The 23,105-nt window shown below is 44.4% G+C and overlaps 2 protein-coding genes across 4 annotated transcripts in view; one reads left to right on the top strand and one right to left on the bottom strand.

Annotated features, from left to right (window-relative positions):
- Positions 1-2,828, bottom strand: part of FAM126B (family with sequence similarity 126 member B) — a 103,947-nt gene extending 101,119 nt beyond the window's left edge. For all 3 annotated transcript variants that reach the window (XM_044304975.1, XM_044304974.1, XM_044304976.1), the window contains exon 1: positions 2,693-2,828. The gene's annotated coding sequence lies outside the window, so the exon portion shown is untranslated. The remainder of the gene's footprint in view (positions 1-2,692) is intronic.
- A 130-nt stretch (positions 2,829-2,958) lies between these two features.
- On the top strand, positions 2,959-22,205 carry NDUFB3 (NADH:ubiquinone oxidoreductase subunit B3). The gene is made up of 3 exons (XM_044304977.1): positions 2,959-3,095; positions 9,754-9,892; positions 21,986-22,205. Exons 2-3 carry the CDS (start codon positions 9,756-9,758, stop codon positions 22,140-22,142), a joined length of 294 nt encoding a protein of 97 aa, XP_044160912.1. The 5' UTR covers positions 2,959-3,095; positions 9,754-9,755; the 3' UTR covers positions 22,143-22,205.
- The last annotated feature ends 900 nt before the right edge of the window (positions 22,206-23,105 follow it).

The following is a 23,105-nucleotide window of genomic DNA, read 5'->3' as shown; positions in this document are numbered from 1 at the left end:
CCGCCTCTACATCAACCTATCGCGCGGATCAAAACATCTGGTGACGGGGGAAGCAGCCAATAGCAAGTCATGATAGGTACGAGCGTCGGTAGCATTGCAGGTGACGCTAGGAAGGCTCGTCCCTATTGCTCGTCCCCCAGTCACCAGATGCTTAGAACCACACGATGGGGGGGATGCAGCGGCAGCCGGGGATCAGGAGCAACGCGGGTGCCGGGATAAGTATAATCTATATGAGGGGCCTGGGCACCGGGGGGCATGTGTTAGACTTTGGTTTTCCACGGACTCTCGGTTAGTGTAAAAATCATGAGACGTGCACTAGCCACAGCAGTGGTTTTTTTATGGCTGATCGGTAGGAGATGCTCTGCTAATTTTCCATCTGAGCATTGTCTGTGGAGTACAGATGACACGGAGGGCAAAAGCACACGGCCCAAACAGGGAGTCATAATGCTTGAATCATGCATTAATTTTCCATGGAAGTCAAACGGACACAGAAATGTGAACAAGGCCTAAAAGCACAAGAACTGTCGCTCCTCTTCTTCTCAGTGCTGCAGAATGGAGTTGGGTGGCCAGAGGCTGGTGAATGATGTCACTAGTCTGTGCCAACTTGCTCCACAAAGGAGACTGTGCCAACATCTAATATTATATCCTGGGGGTAGCCTCAGACAGGAATGTGACTACTGTGAAATCGGAGCAGAGGTCTAAAGAAAACAACGTTTTTTCTTACTTTCCTCCTCTAAAACCTAGAGATATATTATACACACACACACACACATATACACACACACACTAAATGCAGTTAAAAGATGAGCTCCCAAACAAAGAAAACGCAAACAGAACGGCCTGTAACCACAACTCGTAATGAATGAATCCTGTACCAAAATCTAATTACTTCCACACAGACAATGTGCCATGGAAAGCTCAGCATCTCCTGCCTCCTAAATCTGCCACACGCCTGTACAGTGTCAGATGGAGGCATCTCCAAACACACACCGACTAAAGACATTATAAATCTTACCATCTTCTTATCACTGCAGGGGCAGAGACATTGGGACAGATTTATCATTAGCTCAAGTCAGAATAATGGAGTGAAAAAGTCAAAAAAAAATGCGCAATCGCTAAAACTGCACAAAAATGTGCAACTTTTATTGGCTCTGCGCTATGCTCGCCAGTTTTCTAAAAGTGGGCGTGTTTTCTTATGTAAATGAATCTCTAGACAGATTTATTATTGCGACAATTTAAAAAGTCACATAAAAATGGCACAATTTCACTCCAGTGAGGACCATGCTTATCTTATGCGATTTTTTAATAGAACATGCGACTTTTTCGTAAAGACGTGAGACTTTTGTAAAGCCGCTTACTGACGGATAAACTGCTACCGTCAATCCACATTTATCACAGTATTGAAGGACCATTAATAAATCTGACGTAGCCAAAAGTGACTTTGGACATATGTAAAAGTGACTTATAAAAGTGGAGTAAGATGGAAGTGTAATGATGAATCTGGCCCATAGTGTTTTGGGATGCAACTCAAAATATAAAAATAATAAAAACCACTGTTAAAGTGACCCAAGAATCCCCCCTCCCCCCATGACTCTCTGTGGCAGGTGGTTTTGGAGTCTGTCCTTTAGAATATAAAACCAGCCCCTAATACACTGACTTTCTAATGAGCCCGTCATAGACCGCAGCCAATCTGAGAAGCCAGAGCTGCAGGAGGAGGAGACAGCATCAGCCTGAACCAATGAGGAGACAGGAGGTGTGTCTCAGACTACCTCACACCCCCTGCAGCAAGTGCAGGTGAGCTGTAGTCACAGTCCACCGCTCTACCCCCAAATGAGCTGAGCTACAAGACACAACATATAATCATCCCTTAAAGATACCGACTTGTATATTATTTTCACTGGAGGGTTCTTTAAGTGATCTGCTGTCAATTTCAGACAAGGCTGCCCTGTCATTGTGGTAGAACCTGGCCCATACCTGGTGATAAACCATGGACATCTTGGAGCCTGTTCAGGGGCAAGGCTTCAGGCATATGACCGTATCCGTATTTTGGTCCAGAGACCACTGATCACCAAAATATGGATACCTTCCTTGTGCATTTCACAACAGAAACATCTATTCTTGTCTGCAATACGGATAGGCGCGTCTGTGAAAAATGCAGATGTGTGCCTCAAAGCCAACACCGAGCGGCCCTGTCAGGTAAACTATACAACGAATCCACGGGACAGGACCTCGGGGGAGAGGTGCAGGAGTCAGAACCGCTCCAGACAGTGACCAAGTCCCCAGAAGACACAATCCTGCCTGGATCTGAGGGGGGCTCATTCATCCACGTATCACTAGTCACCCAACTTGCTTTCTCAATTAGAATGACTTGTACAAGAAATCTCTGGCATTAAATACCGGTGCTTATATTCTGCTACAAGCCATTCTGATTGAGAAGAATACAGGACGTCCAGCTGCTGACATATCTACTGGTGTACAGCCTCACAGCCAGTGGGAATGAGCCCCTGCACTTTTCACTGCTCACTGAATGTCAATGGAAGTGTGCCGGCCACACAAGCTTGCTGCAGGACCCCCTCCCTGACAAGAAGGGGGATCCATGTCATGACCTGCTTGCGGACACCCCTCCGCGGGCTATAAATGTCACACTGCCCGGGCCCCTGACAAGGAGCGACATTAACCCGTGCCACTCTACCTCACTCCGCCTCCTCCTCTCCCGGAGCGCCGGTCATGTCTCCCCTCCAGCTCTTCTTCCTGACAAGCCGCTGCAGAGCAGCAACGCCACCTGCCATAGGACAACTCCGCTCCACAAGCAAGCGGCGCCCTGATTGGTGAGCTGGCTGCCGCCCACGTCATCTAGGAAGACTGGACCAGCTGTTTGCGTTACAAGCCTCGCTCTGGAGACGTATCTGCTGATTGGAAGTCTGCTTTTTTGTGTACGTCATTCTTGCAGTTACTTTTTTTTCTTCAAAAACTTTATTGAAACGTTCATGGGATAAGGTTTTTACAAGGTTACTAGAGCGACATCCGCCCTTCAGTGTAGCTTATTTCCGGTTCCGGTCTGTCAGAAAATCTCCCCTAAAGCAGTGTGTTTGCAGGTAAGGTTGTTTATTTAGTTGCTAAGCTCCTTCCCGTACACATGGCTGCTAAACATGATGCACCTGTATGTGCTCTTCTGCTGCTGGCCTTCTGTACGGTGGTATGTCTCCACCTGTCAGTCCTTGTCCCCAGAGACCTCGGCTCTGCATCAGTATTCATGTCAGGTGTATACAGGGAGGACACATAAAGGATGGTGCCCATGACTTCCTCCATGTGTATGCCCTGCACTGTGCAGGTAATGCATGCATCCTTGCCCCCTATGACACTGTTGCTAATTTTATACTAACTCTGTTTCCCATGTCTGTGTCCATGATGGCATCCAGTGGTTGATCCGTCTGTGTGTCTGTTTTTTGCCCTCTGTGTGTTATCTGTATTCCACGGACACTGCTAGGCTGAAAATTAGTTTTCAGCGCATCTCCTACTAATAGCCCATGAAAACCATGTACCTGACACTAATGGTATCTGCGTTGAGGCTGTAATGTGCGTGAGGGATCCATAACCACAGACCCAGAGGTGGTTAAAGCATCATAGACGCATGTTCAGACTATTTTACTCTCTGGAAAAAGTCTAAGGCATACCAATACGCCTTCGACTTTTCCCTGCTTTTCATTAGCGATGTGAACGGCACGGGCAGCTCAGCGCTGCTGCCTGTGCCTCCAATAACAAAGCTCCTCATGGCAAGGAGCTTTGCTATTGGGTAGTTTGGGCAGGCTGCCAGAGCGGTATAGTGTCCTGTGGGAGGTGTAAAGAGGACGGTCTCCCGAGTCCTGGGGATTGCTGTATTAGGAGAGCAGTGAGCATAGAGCGGAGGCCTTCTCTTCAAACAGCTGATGTGTAGGGTTTGGGACCTCTATCGATCTGATATCGATAACCTATCCTGAGGATAGGTTATCAAAAAAATATCCCAGACAACCCCTTTAAGAATTATATTACTGACACACCCATGCATCTACAACCCCACTTCCAAAAAAGGTGAATGTAAATGAATGTAAATAAAAGCAGAATGCAATGATTTGCAAATCTCAAAGATCCATATAGTAACACTAGATCATAGAACACATATGAGATGGTGAAACTTTTGGAACTTGATGGCATCTCAAAAAATTTGGGACAGGGCCCTGTCTACCATTGTGTAGCACTTCCTCTTCTTTTAACAACAGTCTGTAAACGTCTGGGAAGTGAGGAGACCAATTGCTGGAGTTTGAGAGAGGAAAATTCTCCCATTCTTGTCTGATGTAGGATTCTAGCTTCTCAACAGTCCTGGGTCTTTCATTACTGCTGAGCTCAGGGCTTCCAGAGCCCGGACAGACAATATATGAAAAGCATCCTGACTGGGCGGCGGAATTGGGAGCAAGCGGCACAAACACTTCGCAGTCAATGGGACGATTAGCAAGAAGCTGAAGAGTCTGGAGAAGAGCACAGTTGGTATGGAGGGAGCGTATGTAATAAACACTGGGGTGTGAGCTGCAGGCTCAGCAATAATAGAAATGGAAACTACTATAGGGAGCCCCCCATAAATCAGTGCTCAGGGGTGAAGTCCACATCACAGGCGGATTGTGACTGAACCTAAGAGAGAGTGCCTTCATGAACAGAATGCCAGAACTACAGTAAATACTGACACATGTCAGGTGGGGCTCATCGCTTCTCCTCTGTAATATGTATCACAGAGTAATGTTCTCTGGCTTAATGACTTACCTCCTGCTGTCCGGGGCACTCTGGACCTCTGCCGCCTGGTTCATCACTCGGACTGGCACTTGGGGGGGCAAGCTGATGGCACTGGGGTGGGGGAGCGCTGAAGGCACTCGGGGAACGGAGCTGATGGCACTGTGGGATAGTGGAGCTGATGGCACTGGGGGGGAACTGATGCCCTTGGGATGATCACACAGGGAGGAGCGAAGGGTGTTGGAGACTGATGGCAGCGGGTCTGATGATTTTTTTTTTTTTATAAAGGAAAACAGTCTATTAATTTTTTTTTTTTCTTATTACTCGATTAATTGTAAAAATAATCGGTAGAATAATTGATTTCTAAAATAATCGTTTACTGCAGCCCTAATGCAGTATCCGAATTGTCTCGCTGAAACAGTCAAGGTCTTCCCTAACCCTGGGTTCACACCTGAGCGTTTCCCAAACGCGCGTCAAACGCGCGTTTTTGTAATAGTGAACGCGCGTTTGACGCGCGTTTGTGTCATTGACTGCAGTGTCCTATGGCCACAAACGCGCGTCAAAACGCCCCAAAGAAGCTCAAGTACTTGTTTGAGCGTCGGGCGTTTTACAGCGCGTTCGTACGCGCTGTAAAACGCCCAGGTGTGAACCATTCCCATAGGGAAGCATTGGATTTCATGTCTTGAGCGTTTTACAGCGCGTTTGAACGCGCTGTAAAACGCTCAGGTGTGAACCCAAGGTGAAAGAGACGTGGTCTGGATGGGAGTTGTTCTAAAACCTCTATATACTGTTCTGCATTGATAGTACCTTTCTAGATGTATAAGCTGCCCACAGCATAGGTACTAATGCAACCCCCGACGATCAGAGATTCAGGCTTTTCAACTGTGCGCAGATGACAAGCTGGATGATCCATCTCCTCTTGAGTCTGCAGCCCAGAGTCCGTGGTTTACAAAAAATAATTTCAAATTGTGATTCCTCTGACCACAGAGCAGTTTTTCATATTGCCTCAGTCCATTTTAAATGAGCGTAATACAGTAAAAGCAATGTGGAAATTGACATGCTGTGCAGTTTTTGAATGCTGAAACATGTACATTTTTTTTATTTTTTTTTGTGATCTCATGGGAAATGTGCACCAAAAACCAAAAGTAACACATGCGGTTTTTGGTGTAGAAACGCACCGAAATCCGCACAATAAACTGCATGGATTTTGTGTTTTGAAACTAAAGCTGAAAATCTCTTTTTCATAAATTTTTCTTAACCGCCTCCGGACCATGTAACGCACGGATGCGTCCGGGAGGTGGTCGATTCATTCCTCCTGGACGCATCCGTGCGTCATCTCGCGAGACGCAAGATTTCCTGTGAACGCGCGCACACAGACATGCGCGTTCACAGGAACGGAAGGTAAGCGAGTGGATCTCCAGCCTGCGAGCGGCGATCGTTCGCTGGCAGGCTGGAGATGCGATTTTTTTTTAACCCCTAACAGGTATATTAGACGCTGTTTTGATAACAGCGTCTAATATACCTGCTACCTGGTCCTCTGGTGGTCCCTTTTGCTTGGATCGACCACCAGAGGACACAGGCAGCTCAGTAATAAGTAGCACCAAACACCACTACACTACACCCCCCCCCCCACCAGTCACTTATTAACCCCTGATCACCCCATATAGACTCCCTGATCACCCCCCTGTCATTGATCACCCCCCTGTAAGGCTCCATTCAGACGTCCGTATGATTTTTACGGATCCACAAAACACATACGGACGTCTGAATGGAGCCTTACAGGGGGGTGATCACCCATATAGACTCCCTGATCACCCCCCTGTCATTGATCACCCCCCTGTAAGGCTCCATTCAGACATTTTTTTGGCCCAAGTTAGCGGAATTTTTTTTTTTTTTTCTTACAAAGTCTCATATTCCACTAACTTGTGTCAAAAAATAAAATCTCACATGAACTCACCATACCCCTCACGGAATCCAAATGCGTAAAATTTTTTAGACATTTATATTCCAGACTTCTTCTCACGCTTTAGGGCCCCTAAAATGCCAGGGCAGTATAAATACCCCACATGTGACCATTTCGGAAAGAAGACACCCCAAGGTATTCCGTGAGGGGCATATTGAGTCCATGAAAGATTGAAATTTCTGTCCCAAGTTAGCGGAAAGGGAGACTTTGTGAGAAAATACAAAAAAAAAATCAATTTCTGCTAACATGTGCCCAAAAAAAAAAATATTCTATGAACTCGCCATGCCTCTCATTGAATACCTTGGGGTGTCTTCTTTCCAAAATGGGGTCACATGTGGGGTATTTATACTGCCCTGGCATTTTAGGGGCCCGAAAGCGTGAGAAGAAGTCTGGGATCCAAATATCTAAAAATTCCCTCCCAAAAGGAATTTGGGCCGCTTTGCGCATCTAGGCTGCAAAAAAGTGTCACACATGTGGTATCGCTGTACTCAGGAGAAGTTGGGGAATGTGTTTTGGGGTGTCATTTTACATATACCCATGCTGGGTGAGATAAATATCTTGGTCAAATGCCAACTTTGTATAAAAAAAATTGGAAAAGTTGTCTTTTGCCGAGATATTTATCTCACCCAGCATGGGTATATGTAAAATGACACCCCAAAACACATTCCCCAACTTCTCCTGAGTACGGCGATACCACATGTGTGACACTTTTTTGCAGCCTAGGTGGGCAAAGGGGCACACATTCCAAAGAGCACCTTTCGGATTTCACCGGTCATTTTTTACAGATTTTGATTTCAAACTACTTTGCACGCATTTGGGCCCCTAAAATGCCAGGCCAGTATAACTACCCCACAAGTGACCCCATTTTGGAAAGAAGACACCCCAAGGTATTTCGTGATGGGCATAGTGAGTTCATTGAAGTTTTTATTTTTTGTCACAAGTTAGTGGAATATGAGACTTTGTAAGAAAAAAATAAATAAATAAATCATCATTTTCCGCTAACTTGTGACAAAAAATAAAAAGTTCTATGAACTCACTATGCCCATCAGCGAATACCTTAGGGTGTCTACTTTCCGAAATGGGGTCATTTGTGGGGTGTTTGTACTGTCTGGCCATTGTAGAACCTCAGGAAACATGACAGGTGCTCAGAAAGTCAGAGCTGCTTCAAAAAGCAGAAATTCACATTTTTGTACCATAGTTTGTAAACGCTATAACTTTTACCCAAACCATTTTTTTTTACCCAAACATTTTTTTTTAATCAAAGACATGTAGAACAATAAATTTAGAGAGAAATTTATATATGGATGTCGTTTTAAAAAAAAAAAAATTACAACTGAAAGTGAAAAATGACATTTTTTTGCAAAAAAATCGTTACATTTCGATTAATAGGACTAAAGTGAGCCTTATTTCTTTGTAACCACCTATTACCGATACAGAGAAATTCTTACTACTTTTAGTTATAAGTAAATGAGGTGCTTAGAGATCTTTACTGCATTGGAGCAGGGAAGATCACAGAGGCAGCAGTACTGTGGGCCCGTGCGCAGGATTTTAGGGCCAGTCATTGAAGCAGTGAGGATGCCTGGCACTGTCAGTCTCAAAGAGCGGGAGTGGTGGCAGGGAGAGGTGGAGGTGAAGCGGTACTCCAATGCACTAGGCAAGCCCCTCGGTGCTCCAAGAACCTCATTTACATATACAGTAACTAAAATTTAGAATTTCTCAGCATTGATTATACCAATTGCAGAGAACAAGGGCTCGTTTTAGTCACCATGGTAAAACAGAATGGATTATGGTGACAAATACTCTTTAAAGAGGTTATCCAGCTTTTTTTCATTGATTCCCTGCCAAAATAAACTTTTTAATACACTTACTGTGCCGAAATTGTGCTTGTTCTTCTCCCTGGTGGCATGTCACATGACTTGTGTCGTTACTAGTGCTGTTTATTTTTGGGAGATCTGTAGTCCCAGAGCAAGGAGCTCATTCTCTACATAGCTGATGGCCAGGAGTAACTGCTGGGAAGAACTTTTAAGGGGACACAGCGCAGTGACCCCCTTCATTGTCAGTATTTATTACTGACCATGTCCTAGCATATCTTTTCTGTGATGGGAATAACCCTTTAATATAGGAATATTCATTGAAATTACTACACTGCAATATTATTAGGTTATTACTTTAGCTTACCAGCAGGTGGCAGACTTCATTCTTAGTTTCCATTAGTCAGAACTTGCAGATTGGGCCTAATAACCATTCCATGTCTTATTTTTCCAATGTAAAATTAGTTACTATGATCAGTCACATTCAGTAAGGGTCCATTCACACGTCCGTAGTGCATTGCATCCCTATAGAGAATGAATGGGTCCGCACCTGTTCCGCAATCTGCGCACCCATTGCGGATGCGGACCCGTTATTACGGATGTGTGAATGGAGCCTAAGTAAATATAAATACCTTCTTGGTAATACAAGGTATCTTAGTTTCAGAAAATATTATTCTTTGTATGATAAAAGGTTAACGTTTCCACTGTACTCTCTGTGTCAGCCCCGTGTGTGTTTCAGCAGCTCAATAGAAATTTTCTCACAAGACCAAGGTAGGATTTTGTCCACTGGAAGTAACCAGTGACTGTCCATACTGAATGACACTACACTGTCTGCTTACTGCTCCATATACCGTGTTCAGTAGTGAAATCTCCTGCTAGCAGCTGATCAGTGGGATGAGCTGCTAGCAGGAGATGTGGCCACTCAAACTACCTATATGGAGCTGTAAGCAGACAGTGTAGGGGCTGTGCCATTCTAGTGAGTGGGGGCACAGCTGTAGTAAACCGGCATGGCCACCACGCAGTGGACGCAGCTGTCTGCTTCCAGCTCCGTATACTCTTAGTTTTGGGGGGGGGGGGGGGGGCCACATCTCCTGCTAGCAGCTGATCAGTATGGAATTCAGACCCCCACGGATTCCGATATTAATGAGCTATCCTAAGTATTTGGGGGCCACAAGCCATCCTTGGTTTGTTGATGGAACTGTGTACTCCTATCTGTTACAGGTATGGGCCATGGACATGAACACCATGGGCACGGGAAGATGCACATACCAGATTACAAGTTATGGAAAATAGAGGGAACACCTCTGGAAGATGTGCAAAAGAGGCTTGCAAAAAAGGGACTGAGAGATCCATGGCTAAGGTAAAACTTCAGGCAACAGATTATACGGCACATATGGCTTGTGGCAGACAGGGAACCGTGAGATTAAATTCTCTTGCAGCATATTGGATGTCCCTGCACTTTTGACACTAAGAACAGTGTAATAGGATTTTTTTCAAGTAAACATATGACACACTTTGGTAAATAGTGTGTTTTGTAATCCTTTTGCCCTGAAATGTACTGATGTACAGACTTATTTTAATGGTATCTGTCACCCACGTCATCACTATTTAACCTCTTAAGGGCACAGGGCGTATTCCGGTGACCCGATAGCGCGGAATAGGATGGTGATCGGTGGTGTGATAGTACACCACCAATCACCATCCTTAGATCCTGCGAGGTGGCGGTGACATCACCTCTCAGGATCGCATCCTATTGGCTGGAGGGACGGGCGGGGGTTAACTTACCACAGCTCTGCTCTCCTCCTCCACACTGCTTTCGTGGAGAGAGGAGCGTCCGTCCACCTCTGAGCCCAGCACCCCCACATAAGCCCCCATAGTGCCATCTGGCACTCAAAAGTTCTCAGGGAAAGGTTAGATTAGGCAGGGAGACTGAGGGATAGTTCTAGGGGGGGAAAAAAGTAATATTTTTGGGCTTCACCCTGATCGAGTGTCTGGGGTCCACCCCCCCCCACACACACACACTTTTTTTTGGGGGGGGGCTTTCATTTTTTAGTTTTATATATTTTTTTCTGTAAGATTTAGGGTGGGTTAGGGTAGTGAACATGAACACCCATACCCCCACACACACGCACACTAAATAAAGTTTTACACGCACACACACACTCCCCTATGGCCCGCAAGACATTTTCGGCCGAGGAGGCATTCGACTCCGAGAGCCCCGGTGAGGATGAGGATGACCCCACTTTCCTCTTCTCCTCCACATCCTCCTCATCATCTAGTGATGATGAGGAGCCCCCAAGGCGGCAAAGATGCTGCCAGACGGAACCAGGGGACCCCCATGCCAGGGACCCACTAGTATGAGCCGCCCTGGGGTTCGTACTAGTTTTCCAGCCCACCAGATAAGTCCACCTGAGCCCCCTACCGGTGAACTTGCATGGTGTACTACAGAGGATTTTGAGCCCGTGATTCCTGACTTTGTTGGCCAACCAGGAATCCAGATTCCCACAGTAGGCTTTACTGAATATGACTTTTTTTTTTTTTTCAGTGACCACTTTGTAAATCTATATATAGTATATAGTGGGCACTCAATAACTGGCGCTACACATCAGGTCCATCTGATATTAATCACAGTACATTTTATTCAACAGTAATTACAATACAGTAAATAACGGTCTATCAATAGGTTCCAGATATATGAATATGTATGTTAGAATCCTGTAAAACTGTCCATTAAAATTCACATGTGTAGATATAGGCGCTGATATTAGCGCTTCAAAGAGTCTCAATCGTATAGATCGCTGCTAGGGAATATAGTCCTCGGTCTCACTGAATATCAATGCTGAGTAGTTACTCACTGTTTGATGTCCGGCTGGTTTGTCTCTGCCTGTGGCGGCGTCCCACCACAGGTCAGCGCACTCACCCGACTTCCTTGCTGTGTTAAGGAGTGTCCTCCAATATTAAATTTCCACGGTACCGCTGCGGTAGTTGGCCACCTCCTCGTAACTCACAGCTATATGTCCCCACGTGTTGCTGGCGTCCTGCTTATTACCAGTAATCCACGTGATCAGGACTTCAGGGTATCCTTGTTCATTAGTTGGTTTAGGGTTCCTGTAGAGAATCGGGGGTGGTATCAAACAGCCGTCTAAGTGGTTTTGTCCGTAGCTGATCAGCTGATGTTTCCGATATAGTGAGGTGTCTTTTCAATATAAGGATCTCATCCGCTATACGCGTTTCGAGGTCTCAGACCTCTTCCTCAGTAGCTAGTTATGAGATCCTCCATTACTTCCTTATATATCCATACGGGTTACACCTCCATTAATTGATCCAAGTTCGTTATAAGATCTGGTTTGGATTAGAGTGGTTTTCCGATCTTTCATTATATTCCTTGGCTGATATTATCGCTCCAATATAATAGCGATAATATCAGCCAAGTGCCAAAACGACTATTTTTTGCTAAATTTTCTATTTTAATCTATTTTTTCCATTAAAAAAAGCAAGGGTTAACAGTCAAACAAAACTCTATTTATTGCTCTGATTCCGTAGTTTGCAGAAACACCCCATATGTGGTCGTAAAATGCTGTATGATCAAACGGCAGGCCGCAAAAGGAAAGGAGCGCCATATGGTTTTTGGAAGGCAGATTTTGCTGGATCGGTTTTTTGACACCATGTACCATTTGATGCACCCCTAGAGAAGAAACTCTATAAAAGTGACACCCTCTAAGAAACTACACCCCTCAAGGTATTCAAAACAGATTTTCTATAAACTGCAGAATCAGGGCAATAAAAATTAAGTTTTGTTTGGCTGTTAACCCTTGCTTTGTTACTGGAAAAAAAATGGATTAAAATGGAAAATTTCCCCAAAAATTTAAATTCTGAAATTTCATCTCCATTTGCCAATAACTCTTGTGGAACACCTAAAGGGTTAACAAAGTTTGTAAAAATCAGTTTTGAATACCTTGGGGTGGTTTCTATTATGTAAGCCTCACAAAGTGACTTCAGACCTGAACTGGTCCTTAAAAAGTGGGTTTTGGAAAATTTCTGAAAAATTTCAAGATTTGCTTCTAAACTTCTAAGCCTTGTAACGTCCCCAAAAAATAAAATGGCATTCCCAAAATGATCCAAACATGAAGTCGACATATGGGGAATGTAAATTAATAACTATTTTTGGAGGAATTGCTATGTATTATAGAAGTAGAGAAATTGAAACTTGGAAATTTGCAAATTTTTCCAAATTTTTGGTAAATGTGGTATTTTTTTTTATAAATAAAAATGAATTTTTTTTACTCCATTTTACCAGTGTCATAAAGTACAATATGTGACGAAAAAACTATCTCAGAATGGCCTGGATAAGTAAAAGTGTTTTAAAGTTATTCACACATAAACTGACACTGGTCAGATTTGCAAAAAATGGCCTGGTCCTTAAGGGGTTAAGTAAAGGAATGGCATAGTGGCATATTGTTCCTTATTTAGAAATGTACCTTTTAGCCATCGGTTTTTCCTATCTTTAGAAAAATAACTTTGTTTGAAATGGAAATGAGCCTGCAAAATGCCCAGGAGAGCATTAACAAAAAATAAAAAAGTTAGGACTATGGGAAGGCGGGGAGTGAAAAACGAAAATCTCAGGGTCCTTAAAGGGGTTGGCCGCCAGAAGTATAAAAAACAATAAAGTGCCCCAGACAATAACTAAAGCTAAGAGATATTTGTATCATGAGATTATATATACACACAGTATAATTTTTACTGCATTCAGCATACCATGCTCACGTTGATGAGAGGCTGTGTGGGCAGATCAGCTGCAAAGTAAAAAATCCCAGCATGCATCACAGCAATACTCTTCAGAGGATTAGTCACATTACATCTCTGCCTACTTGTGATGCCATAGTGACAATAGCACCTCAGCTTCAAAAAGAGCCCACCACGTTACTATCCTCAGTGACTTCGTGTCCCTGCCAGGTGGAGAAGCAGGAGGAGTCCCTGTGCCTCAGTTTGGGGGCCATAAGAAGAACAGTCGAAGCGGAAAACTGCGGCCGCATTTGCGGGTGTCGGGAGCTTACCTTGGGCAAGTAAGCTCCGTCTCTGCGTGCCTGCCGCGGTCATTCTTCCCTGCTTGTGTGCCAGTAAGGGGGTGCGGCCGCGGCATCTGGACACTCATCCTATTGGCTGCCCGAGAATCTCGGCTCCGGCGGGTGACACCATCCGGGGTCCTGATGGGGCTGTCCACGGCGAATGCCGGGTGGATGACGTTGGGAGTTGCCTTACGGCGATGGGCTTTAAAATCTGGCACACTGGTCAAGATGAATGTCATCCTCTGACCAGCAGAATCTACTGCAGTCCTCTGAGCCATCGACTCCTTGCAGCATGGACTAGGAGGAGAGTGCTGAGCACTTATTTTTTGCGTAACGCACTGTAGTTTTCATTGATGCCATTTTTGTAGTATATACAATGTTTTGATCACCTTTATAAAAAAAAAAATTGGGGACAAAATGACCCAAAAATTGCGTGTTTTTCATTTTTGTTTTCTTTTTTTTTTTTTTTTTTTCATCAATAAATTTTTTATTGAAGAGTTTTAGCAATTGCAAAACAATAGACATACAGAAAAGAAAGGTAACATAACAAAAATCAAATCATAAAGGTTCCATACGTGACTCCATTTGTATGCAGATTAGGCGACATTAATTTCATCTTATAAGTACCCCCGGCACAAATGTATAATCGTAGAGGCTACATCAGGTATTTTGAGAGTGGCTCTGCGAAAGGACTTGACAACCATTGCATCCATAAGTTGTGCACTGATATTCTGGCCTTCATCGTGGACGCGAATGTAAATTCGCACTGCATATTATGGTTCACAATTTTAAAAACTTCACCCAGTGAAAGGGATTGTGGACTTTTCCAGTGACGTGCAATCACTTTTTTGGCTGCAAATAAGACATGCGCTATCGTGCCTCTGCACTCCCATGGTATGCTCTCCAATCCTATGCTAAGAACTGCTAACTCTGGGGTCAGTATTCCCTTTACCCCCGTTATGTCTTCCACAGTATTCTTTACTGAGGCCCAAAATCTAGCTACTACTGGACACTCCCACCACATATGGAATGGAGATCCTATTCGGCCGCATCCCCTCCAGCACAATGAAGAGTAATTAGGAATGACGTGAGCCAGTCTGTCCGGCGTCAAGTACCACCGCAGTTGAATTTTCCTGTTCTGCTCTGCGTGGTTTATACACTTAGAGCATTTCATAGACCAGTACATGGCATCCATCCATTCTCTCAAAGAGAATTCCTTTCCAAGCTCAGCCTCCCACCTAAGCATAAAGGGCTTTTTGCTATCTAAGTCTTTGCACAACAAGTGTGCATACCAAAAGGAGAGGCTGGACGTGGAGCGACCCTCCCCTCTGAGCAGTTTGCCCACTGAATTACTTACATCCACTGTTGCCTCCAATTTAAGGGGGGTGAGGAAGTGCCTCATCTGCAAAAATTGGTAAAAAACCCGATTGGGTAGCTTATAAGAGGTGTGTAACGACTCAAACGTACGTAGGGAGGACTGATCATATAGGCTCCCAAGATTGTCAATTCCGCAGTTTAACCACCCTGTGACTTGTAGCGTGGGAATGTGGTATTCTATGGCCGAGAGCGGGATATATTTCTTTTCCAGAGGTAAAGAGGCTCCCTTTTTGAATAAGTGTGCCCATGCGAACATAGACGCTTGCATAGTTTTCAGAGGCAAAGCGAATGTGGTAGGCTTCACCAGGTATGCTGCCAGTAATGATTTAAGAGACTTCCTCCTGACATAGGCCTCCTCTATATTGAGCCATTTATGAGGAGAGGAAGGTTTCCACCATTCCATGGTCTGGTCTATCAGGTTGGCCAAGTAATAATTATATAGGTCCGGGACCCCTAACCCACCTTTGATAATAGGGGGAAATAATACGTTCTTCTGTATCCTGGGGGGGGGGGGAGTTTCCCCATACAAATCTAAGCATTTCACTTTGCAGCTGCTTAATATGCGATTTGGAAATTTTTAAAGGTATGCACCGGAATATGTATAGGATTTTGGGGAGAATTAGCATCTTAACCGTGTTTATTTTTGCAATCCACGACAGCATTGCTTTACTGTATTTGAGATGGTCAGAGCGCAACTCAGACCTCAACTTCTTAAGGTTCAATGTGAGCAGGGTAGTCAGAGAACTAGTAAGCTCCACACCTAGGTATCTTATTGATTCCTTAGCCCAAACAAAGGAATATTTAGTGCTCCATACCTGATATAGACTCTCCGGTACATTAATAGGTAAAACATTAGTTTTGTTGACATTCAATTGGAAACTGAAGAGTATTGATCTAAAATTTCTGTTACAGCTTGGAGCGACTCAGAGGGGCTAGTAAGGGTCAGAATGACATCATCTGCATATAACCCAATACAGTGGGAAGTTTTCCCCACCCTAATTCCAGATATTAGCGCGCTGTTCCTAATTGTCTCTGCCAGTGGCTCCATCACCAGTGCGAAAATCAGGGGCGACAAGGGGCACCCCTGCCTAGTCCCATTAGTGATTGAAAAAGGAGCAGACAGGAAACCTGAGGCTAATACATTGGCACTGGGCGATGAGTATAAGCCTAAAATAGCCTGCAAAATGTGTCCTTGAAACCCAAACTTCCTAAGAGTCTGGTCCAGAAACCCCCAGTGCACCCTGTCGAACGCTTTTTCAGCGTCTAACGAGAGAAAGATAGTGGGGGCTCTGGACCACTCGGCAATCTGGATTAAATTTAACATTTTCCTAGTCCCATCCCTACATTGTCTGCCTGGTACAAAGCCTACTTGGTCAGGGTGTATTAGCGCAGGTAGCACTTTGTTGAGGGGGGCTGCCAAAATCTTAGCAAAAAGCTTAAGGTCAGCGTTCAGCAAAGAAATTGGTCTAAAGTTCTCGGGGCATCAGGGGTCTTCCCCGGTTTAGGGAGAGTGACCACAGTAGCCTGCAGCATCTCAGCAGGAATATCTTCTGAAGTCATAAACGTATTGTACAGCTTAACCAGGTAAGGTACCAGCGCTGCCTGGAATGTTTTATAGTATTCCGCTGGGAAACCGTCCGGACCTGGTGCCTTATTAGACGGGGTTTTTCTGATTGTGGTAAGGACCTCCGACGGGATAATCGGCCTATTCAGAATGCAAAGTTCGTCCTCGGATACCTTGGGAAGTTTGAGAGATTCTAAGTAGGCTGAGATTCCCTCTTTAGAGGGCTGAACCGTATGGTTATCTGCTTGCAGATTATACAGGGAGGAATAATAAGCTGCAAAGGCATCAGCTATTTCCTGAGGATGCGAATACTCTTTACTGTTGTATTTTAATCTAGTTATCCTAGCAGCCGCTGCTCTGCTCCTTAATCTGCGTGCTAATAATGCTCCTGCTCTATCACCGGTGTGATAGAAGTTTGTCTGCAAGCGTTTCATTCCTAATTCCTGACGATATAAAAGAATAGTTCTAAGATCAGCTCTACACTTCTGAAGATAGGCCAATGTGGAGGGGTTATTATTGGACTTATGACTACTTTCTGCACCCTTTAGACTTTGCAAGGCATCTTGAATAGCTTTATTCCTGCTTTTGTTTAATCTGGCCGCACTCTGTAAAAGCACCCCTCTCATATAAGCTTTATGGGAAAGCCAGAGATTATGCACACTGGTATCAGGGAGATCATTGAACACCAGAAATTCATGTAAAGATTCTGTGAACCTTTTAACTCTATCTGGGCATTTCAATAGGTACGTGTTCAATCTCCATTGCGGACGGGGAAGATTGGGGAGTCCATCTTCAATTATGATACTGACTGGGGCGTGATCCGACCAAGTCGCTCCTCCAATGTCAGACCGAGTGACCCTATGCAGGAGGCCCCTAGAAACCAGGATATAATCTATGCGAGACTGGGATAAATGCGCGGTTGATATAAACGTATAGTCGCGCTCCTCACTATGTTGATATCTCCAGATATCATGATATACAGATTCATGTAAGGTCTTCTGCAGGTCCACTCTACTGCTCACCTGCACAGACTTACTGTCTAATGCTGAATTAATTGGGATATTGAAGTCTCCTCCAATCACTACTTCTCCCACTGCCACCTTCTCTACTTTGCTGAACAACCTCCTGCAGAAGGCCACCTGTCCGACATTAGGGGCGTAAACAGACACCAAAGTGAACATTTTACCCTCCAGAGTGCACAGTAAAATGACATATCTCCCAGCAGAATCAGTTATGCATTCCTGCAAAGAAAAAGCGATGCCAGCCTTTACTCCAATAAAAACCCCTGCTTTCCTCTTTTTGCAGGTATGCGAATGGTGTATCACAGGAAAGCCACGATGCTGACATCTAAACGCATCTTTTGCTATTAAGTGCGACTCCTGTACTAGAAGCACGTCACATTTAGATTTAAGGGCTTCCGACCATAGCTGCGTACGCCTGTACGGGGAGTTTAGCCCGCGCACATTTAATGACATAATTTTTAGCCCCATTGCTGGTTTGAGAACGCTCGCTGTGATGCACCACACCATATCTCCACATATAATCCCGCCATAACTAGTAGTCTAGTAGCACATGTCGCATGCATTTTTAGTATAGGAACCAACCTAAAAAATAAATTAAAATACATATAAAAAGGAAAACAAAACAGTAACAAGACGGTCATCAAAGCGTGTCAAGCCTGACCAAAAAAGCACTGGCCAAGGGCCAGAACAAAAACTGGTCTAGGACCAGAGAGGAAAAAAGAACAAGTTCAGTCGGGGGCAGAGAACTATAGCTCTCCGCTACGGACCGAGAACATCAAAAAATAGAACAGTCATCCGGCTGCTCCCTGCCGTGAGTAACTCACATGTCAGGCCACGTCCCACTCCGGTACCATCTTCTCGGATCTGGGGACACTTTCATTCGCCCTGGTAGAGCCTCCGTTGATAAGGCCCCATTCGGTCAAGTGTTTATTCGCCACTTGAGGTGAGTTGAAGGCTTGTAGACCCCCATTATATGTGACCAGCAGCTTAACTGGAAAGCCCCAGCGGTATTTAACTTGATGTTGCCTCAGCACGGCGGTAATTGGGGCAAACTCTCTCCGTTTCGCCAGTGTGGCTGCAGACAGATCCGGGTACACCGCAATCCCTTTGAAGTCATCCGACGGGAATGGATTCTGCCTCAGAACCTTCAGGAACGCTTCCTTTATGGTGTAGAAGTGGACCCTAGCGATAACATCACGAGGAAGCGAGGGATCCAGACCTTTAGGCTTAGGCACCCTGTGAATGCGGTCTATAATCATGTCCCTCTCCGTGGATTCAGGTAGGGCCGCTTTTAGTAGCTGCTGCAGGAAGTGCTCCAGCTCGTGCGCTTCTACCGACTCTGGGACCCCGCGGATTCTGATGTTGTTCCGCCTATGCCTGTCCTCCAGATCTTGCAATTTAGCCGTTAGCTTGGCGATATCTTCTTCCATGGCTTCATGGGAATCAATGAGGGTGTTATGGGAGGCCGCAAACTCAGCCATCTTCCCTTCAAGATGGGAAGTGCGTTCGCCTATGCTCTGAATCTCCCTCTTAAGATCTTTCATGAGCCCAAGCATGTCTTCCTTCATAGAAGTGCGCAGGGAGTCCAGCATAGCTCTCATGACGTCCGCAGTGAGCTGCGTGTGTGCTAGGGGTTCCCCTTCGAGCCCGCTCCTGGTAGCCGAGCTGTGCGCAGGTGACGATGGCGTTCCCGCCGTTGGAGTTAGCTTGCATGCGGGAGGGGGAGTCCCTCTCACGCCGGGCTCTGGCGGGGTTGATTTGCCGAAGAATTCCGTCAGCTTCGTCGGAGCAGGACGCCTCCGAACTTTCCCCATGCTTATATCTCTAACCGGATCCTGTCTGACGAGATTTAGGGTCAGGAGCAAGTGCTGTGGGCCGCTTTATGATGTATTCGTCCGGAGCAGAAGCGCTATGCGACCGGCGCCATCAGCGATCAGGCCACGCCCCACCCATTTTTTTTTTTTTCTTTTGTTACTGCGTTCAATGCACAGGAATTTTTTACAAATATTTTAATAGTTCAGACATTTTCGAATGCGGCGATACCCAATATGTTATTTTTTTTTTGTTTTGTTTATTTTTATATATAAAATTGGGAAAAGGGGTGATTGAAACTTTTAATGGTGCTTTTTTTCCCCTTTACAATTAGCACCCATAGGGGCCTCGTACAGGTGATCTTTTGATCCCCTCTCTTATTCACCATAATAGAGATCTATTACGGTGAATAGGATCTTTACACACTTCATTCTGCGCTATGCATCGTGCATAGCATAGCTCAGTATGGAGAAAGCCATGGCAGGCCTGGATCGCTTCAGCAGCGAATTCACTGCGGGGGCTCTGATCGTAAGGAAGATGGAGCCGCATGACTTCACAGGAGCCGCGATCAGCCTTGATTGTGGCACCTGAAGGGTGAAATGGCAGAGGCCGGATGCTGGCTGTATCATACAGCCGGCAGATCGCGTGTATGGAGTGGGCTCACTGCAGAGGCCCGCTCCATATATCCCCTGGCACGCAACGACGTACCTGTACGTCAAAATGCGTGAAGGTGTTAATATGCCTTTTCTCCCTTTCCCTTGTACGATAAGAGTGTCAAGGATATGTCTGTGAAATCCAAAATAGTAAAATAATCTAAGCCCCTTCGATGTGGTGTGTGTGTGCGAACCCAGGCTTCCAGATAAATACTCCAAAAAGCTATGTAAAAAATGTACTGATGACATAGTAAAGAGAGAAAGTACCTTCTTTAAGAGATGACATGAAGGGCATGATAAGGCAGGAACTAAGTTCCGCCTTGGCGGATTATTCACCAGCTTACAGTCACCCATCTACGTCTGAGCATAGGTCTAGGTAAAGATCACCCTCTTTTTCAGCCTCATCCTCTGAAGATTTTCCTGAACAGGATGAAAAAACGAGTGATTCTGAAAGCGATTGCGATTTTAAAAAGTATCTATTTTCCTCTGAAGACATTAATGAATTGTTAAAAGCTGTCAGTCGCAATGGAAATGAAAGAAGAAAAAGTTCAGAGGTCTGCTCTGGACAAAATGTTTTCAGGTTTAAAGGAAAAGATAAAAAGGGGATTCCTGGTACATAAAAACCTTTATTCTTTAATTTTAAGAGAATGGTAAAACCTGGATAGGAAGGTCTTCTTGGCTAGAACCATTAAAAAGAGACTGCCCTTTGACGATGAGGATTTAAATATAGTCTTAAAAATTGTCCCAAAATTGATGTTTCCCTTTCTAAATTGGCAAAAGGTACGTCATTACCATTTGAGGATACAGGATCTCTACGCTATCCCATGGATAAAAAAGTGGATGCAGACCTAAAAAAAAACTTGGGACGCAGCTGCATCACTTTTCAAACCTAAAATGACACTTCGGTAGCTAGGTCCTTGAAAAGCTGGTTGGTGCAATTAGAAGATTTATTATGTTGCATCTTAAACAATCCCGGTTTCCAACTAAGCTGTGCCCCCTTGTTAGACGAGGCAAAAAAACCTTTCCGACCCTAACTATGCCAGTTTTTCTACACAAATTGCATTGTGATTGAAAATATCTCCCAGATCAGTTATTTTACCCTGCTTCTATCCTGTCAGGCCTCCACTCCATAATGGAAATGCCGGTTGCAAAAATGGATAAGCCCATCCCTTTTTGGGGCTAAGGCTCCATTCAAACGTCCGCAACGTGTTTTGCGGATCCACGGAGCTGCAGATCCGCGAAACACGGAAAGTGGCAATGTGCGTTCCGCATTTTGCCGACCGCACATTGCTGGCACAAATAGATTAGGACATGTTCTATTGTTTTGCGGAACAGAGGTGCAGACCCGGAAGTGCGAATCCCCTTAGGAATAAATGGGTCCGCAATTCTGTTCCGCAAAATGCAGAACTAAATTGTGGACGTGTGAATGGAGCCTTAGTTTGCAGATCAGTCTTGTAAAAATAGTGAATTTTGTGCTGGTGTGCATATAGGCTGTCAGGAATTCTCACTGACTCCTGTAGATTCATAAGCCAGTAGGACTACAAGCTGCTGTTTATTTGCCGTCTAAATGGTAAAAAAATTTGAGTCCTCTGTTTTCCTGGTGTCGTCAGTTTTATATCCCTCTCTCCTGATTTTTGTGACAGAGGATACATTTGTCAAAAGAAGCTTGACATACACACACACACACACACACACACACAAACTTCTATCAGTCTGATTTAGGTTCTTTGACAAGAATAGTCATTGATGGGACCAAGAAAAATGCAGAGACACAGTTCCCACAGCGACCACAGCTCGCATGAGCAAAATTCACTGCATCATAGTGTTCTAGGTCAGTACAGGAAATGTGTCCATCACACAGCCTAAGAGAGGAATTGCTCGCTAACTGCTTGCCCCTGCAAAAACAAGTAAAATATATTTGACTCTATAGCTATATGTTTTGCTTTTTGTTTTTTCTAGGAATGAAGCTTGGAGATACATGGGAGAATTTTCTAAACCAATTACCATAAGCCAGGTTGTCTTCAAAGGATTCAAATGGGGCTTTGCTGCGTTTGTTGTTGCACTTGGCGTAGAATATGCTTTCTTTCCTCCCAAGAAAAACGGTGGCCACCATTGAACGAGGGATCACACACTGACTGTTGATAAATCTGTAATTTGCAAATAAAATTTATGAAACTTCTGTTATTCTAAATGACAAATCTTTTTTTCATGCTATTGCATGGTTCGTTGAATGATTTAACACAGTGTAACATTTATAACAGTCTGAAAATGCAGCTAAAACCATCTTGGCAGCTCCATGTGCCATAAATATCAGGTTTCCCAACCATTCCTGAGGACAGGGTTGTCCAACTCCTTGTTCTCAGTGGAGAAGTGTATGTGTATTCTCCCTCCAATAACGTCTATGGCTGGTTCCTTATCTGCAGTAGACCATAATGGTGATCTTGGAAATCCCTTTAACCCCTTAAAGGGATTGTCCAACTTCTCTAAAATAAAATTCCGACCAGCCTACAATGTAAAAAAATAAATAAAAAATAAGCACACAGCAATTCTGCATCTTTTTGAAGAAGTAAAACATGCAGGTGATGTCAAGGATGCAGCATTCCCAGGAAAATGTCAATTGAAATTGAGCAATCAAGGCTCCTAATATACAGTACAGACCAAAAGTTTGGACACCCCTTCTCATTCAAAGAGTTTTCTTTATTCTCATGACTATGAAAATTGTAGATTCACACTGAAGGCATCAAAACTATGAATTAACACATGTGGAATTATATACATAACAAAAAAGTGTGAAACAACTGAAAATATGTCATTCTAGGTTCTTCAAAGTAGCCACCTTTTGCTTTGATTACTGCTTTGCACACTCTTGGCATTCTCTTGATGAGCTTCAAGAGGTAGTCACCTGAAATAGTTTTCACTTCACAGGTGTGCCCTGTCAGGTTTAATAAGTGGGATTTCTTGGCTTATAAATGGTGTTCGGACCATTAGTTGCGTTGTGGAGAAGTCAGGTGGATACACAGCTGATAGTCCTACTGAATAGACTGTTAGAATTTGTATTATGGCAAGAAAAAAGCAGCTA

This window comes from Bufo gargarizans, chromosome 8, assembly GCF_014858855.1.
Source record: "Bufo gargarizans isolate SCDJY-AF-19 chromosome 8, ASM1485885v1, whole genome shotgun sequence".
NCBI lineage: Eukaryota > Metazoa > Chordata > Amphibia > Anura > Bufonidae > Bufo > Bufo gargarizans.
The sequence above is the reverse complement of the archived record's forward strand: the minus strand, read 5'-3'. Positions and strand labels throughout refer to the sequence as shown.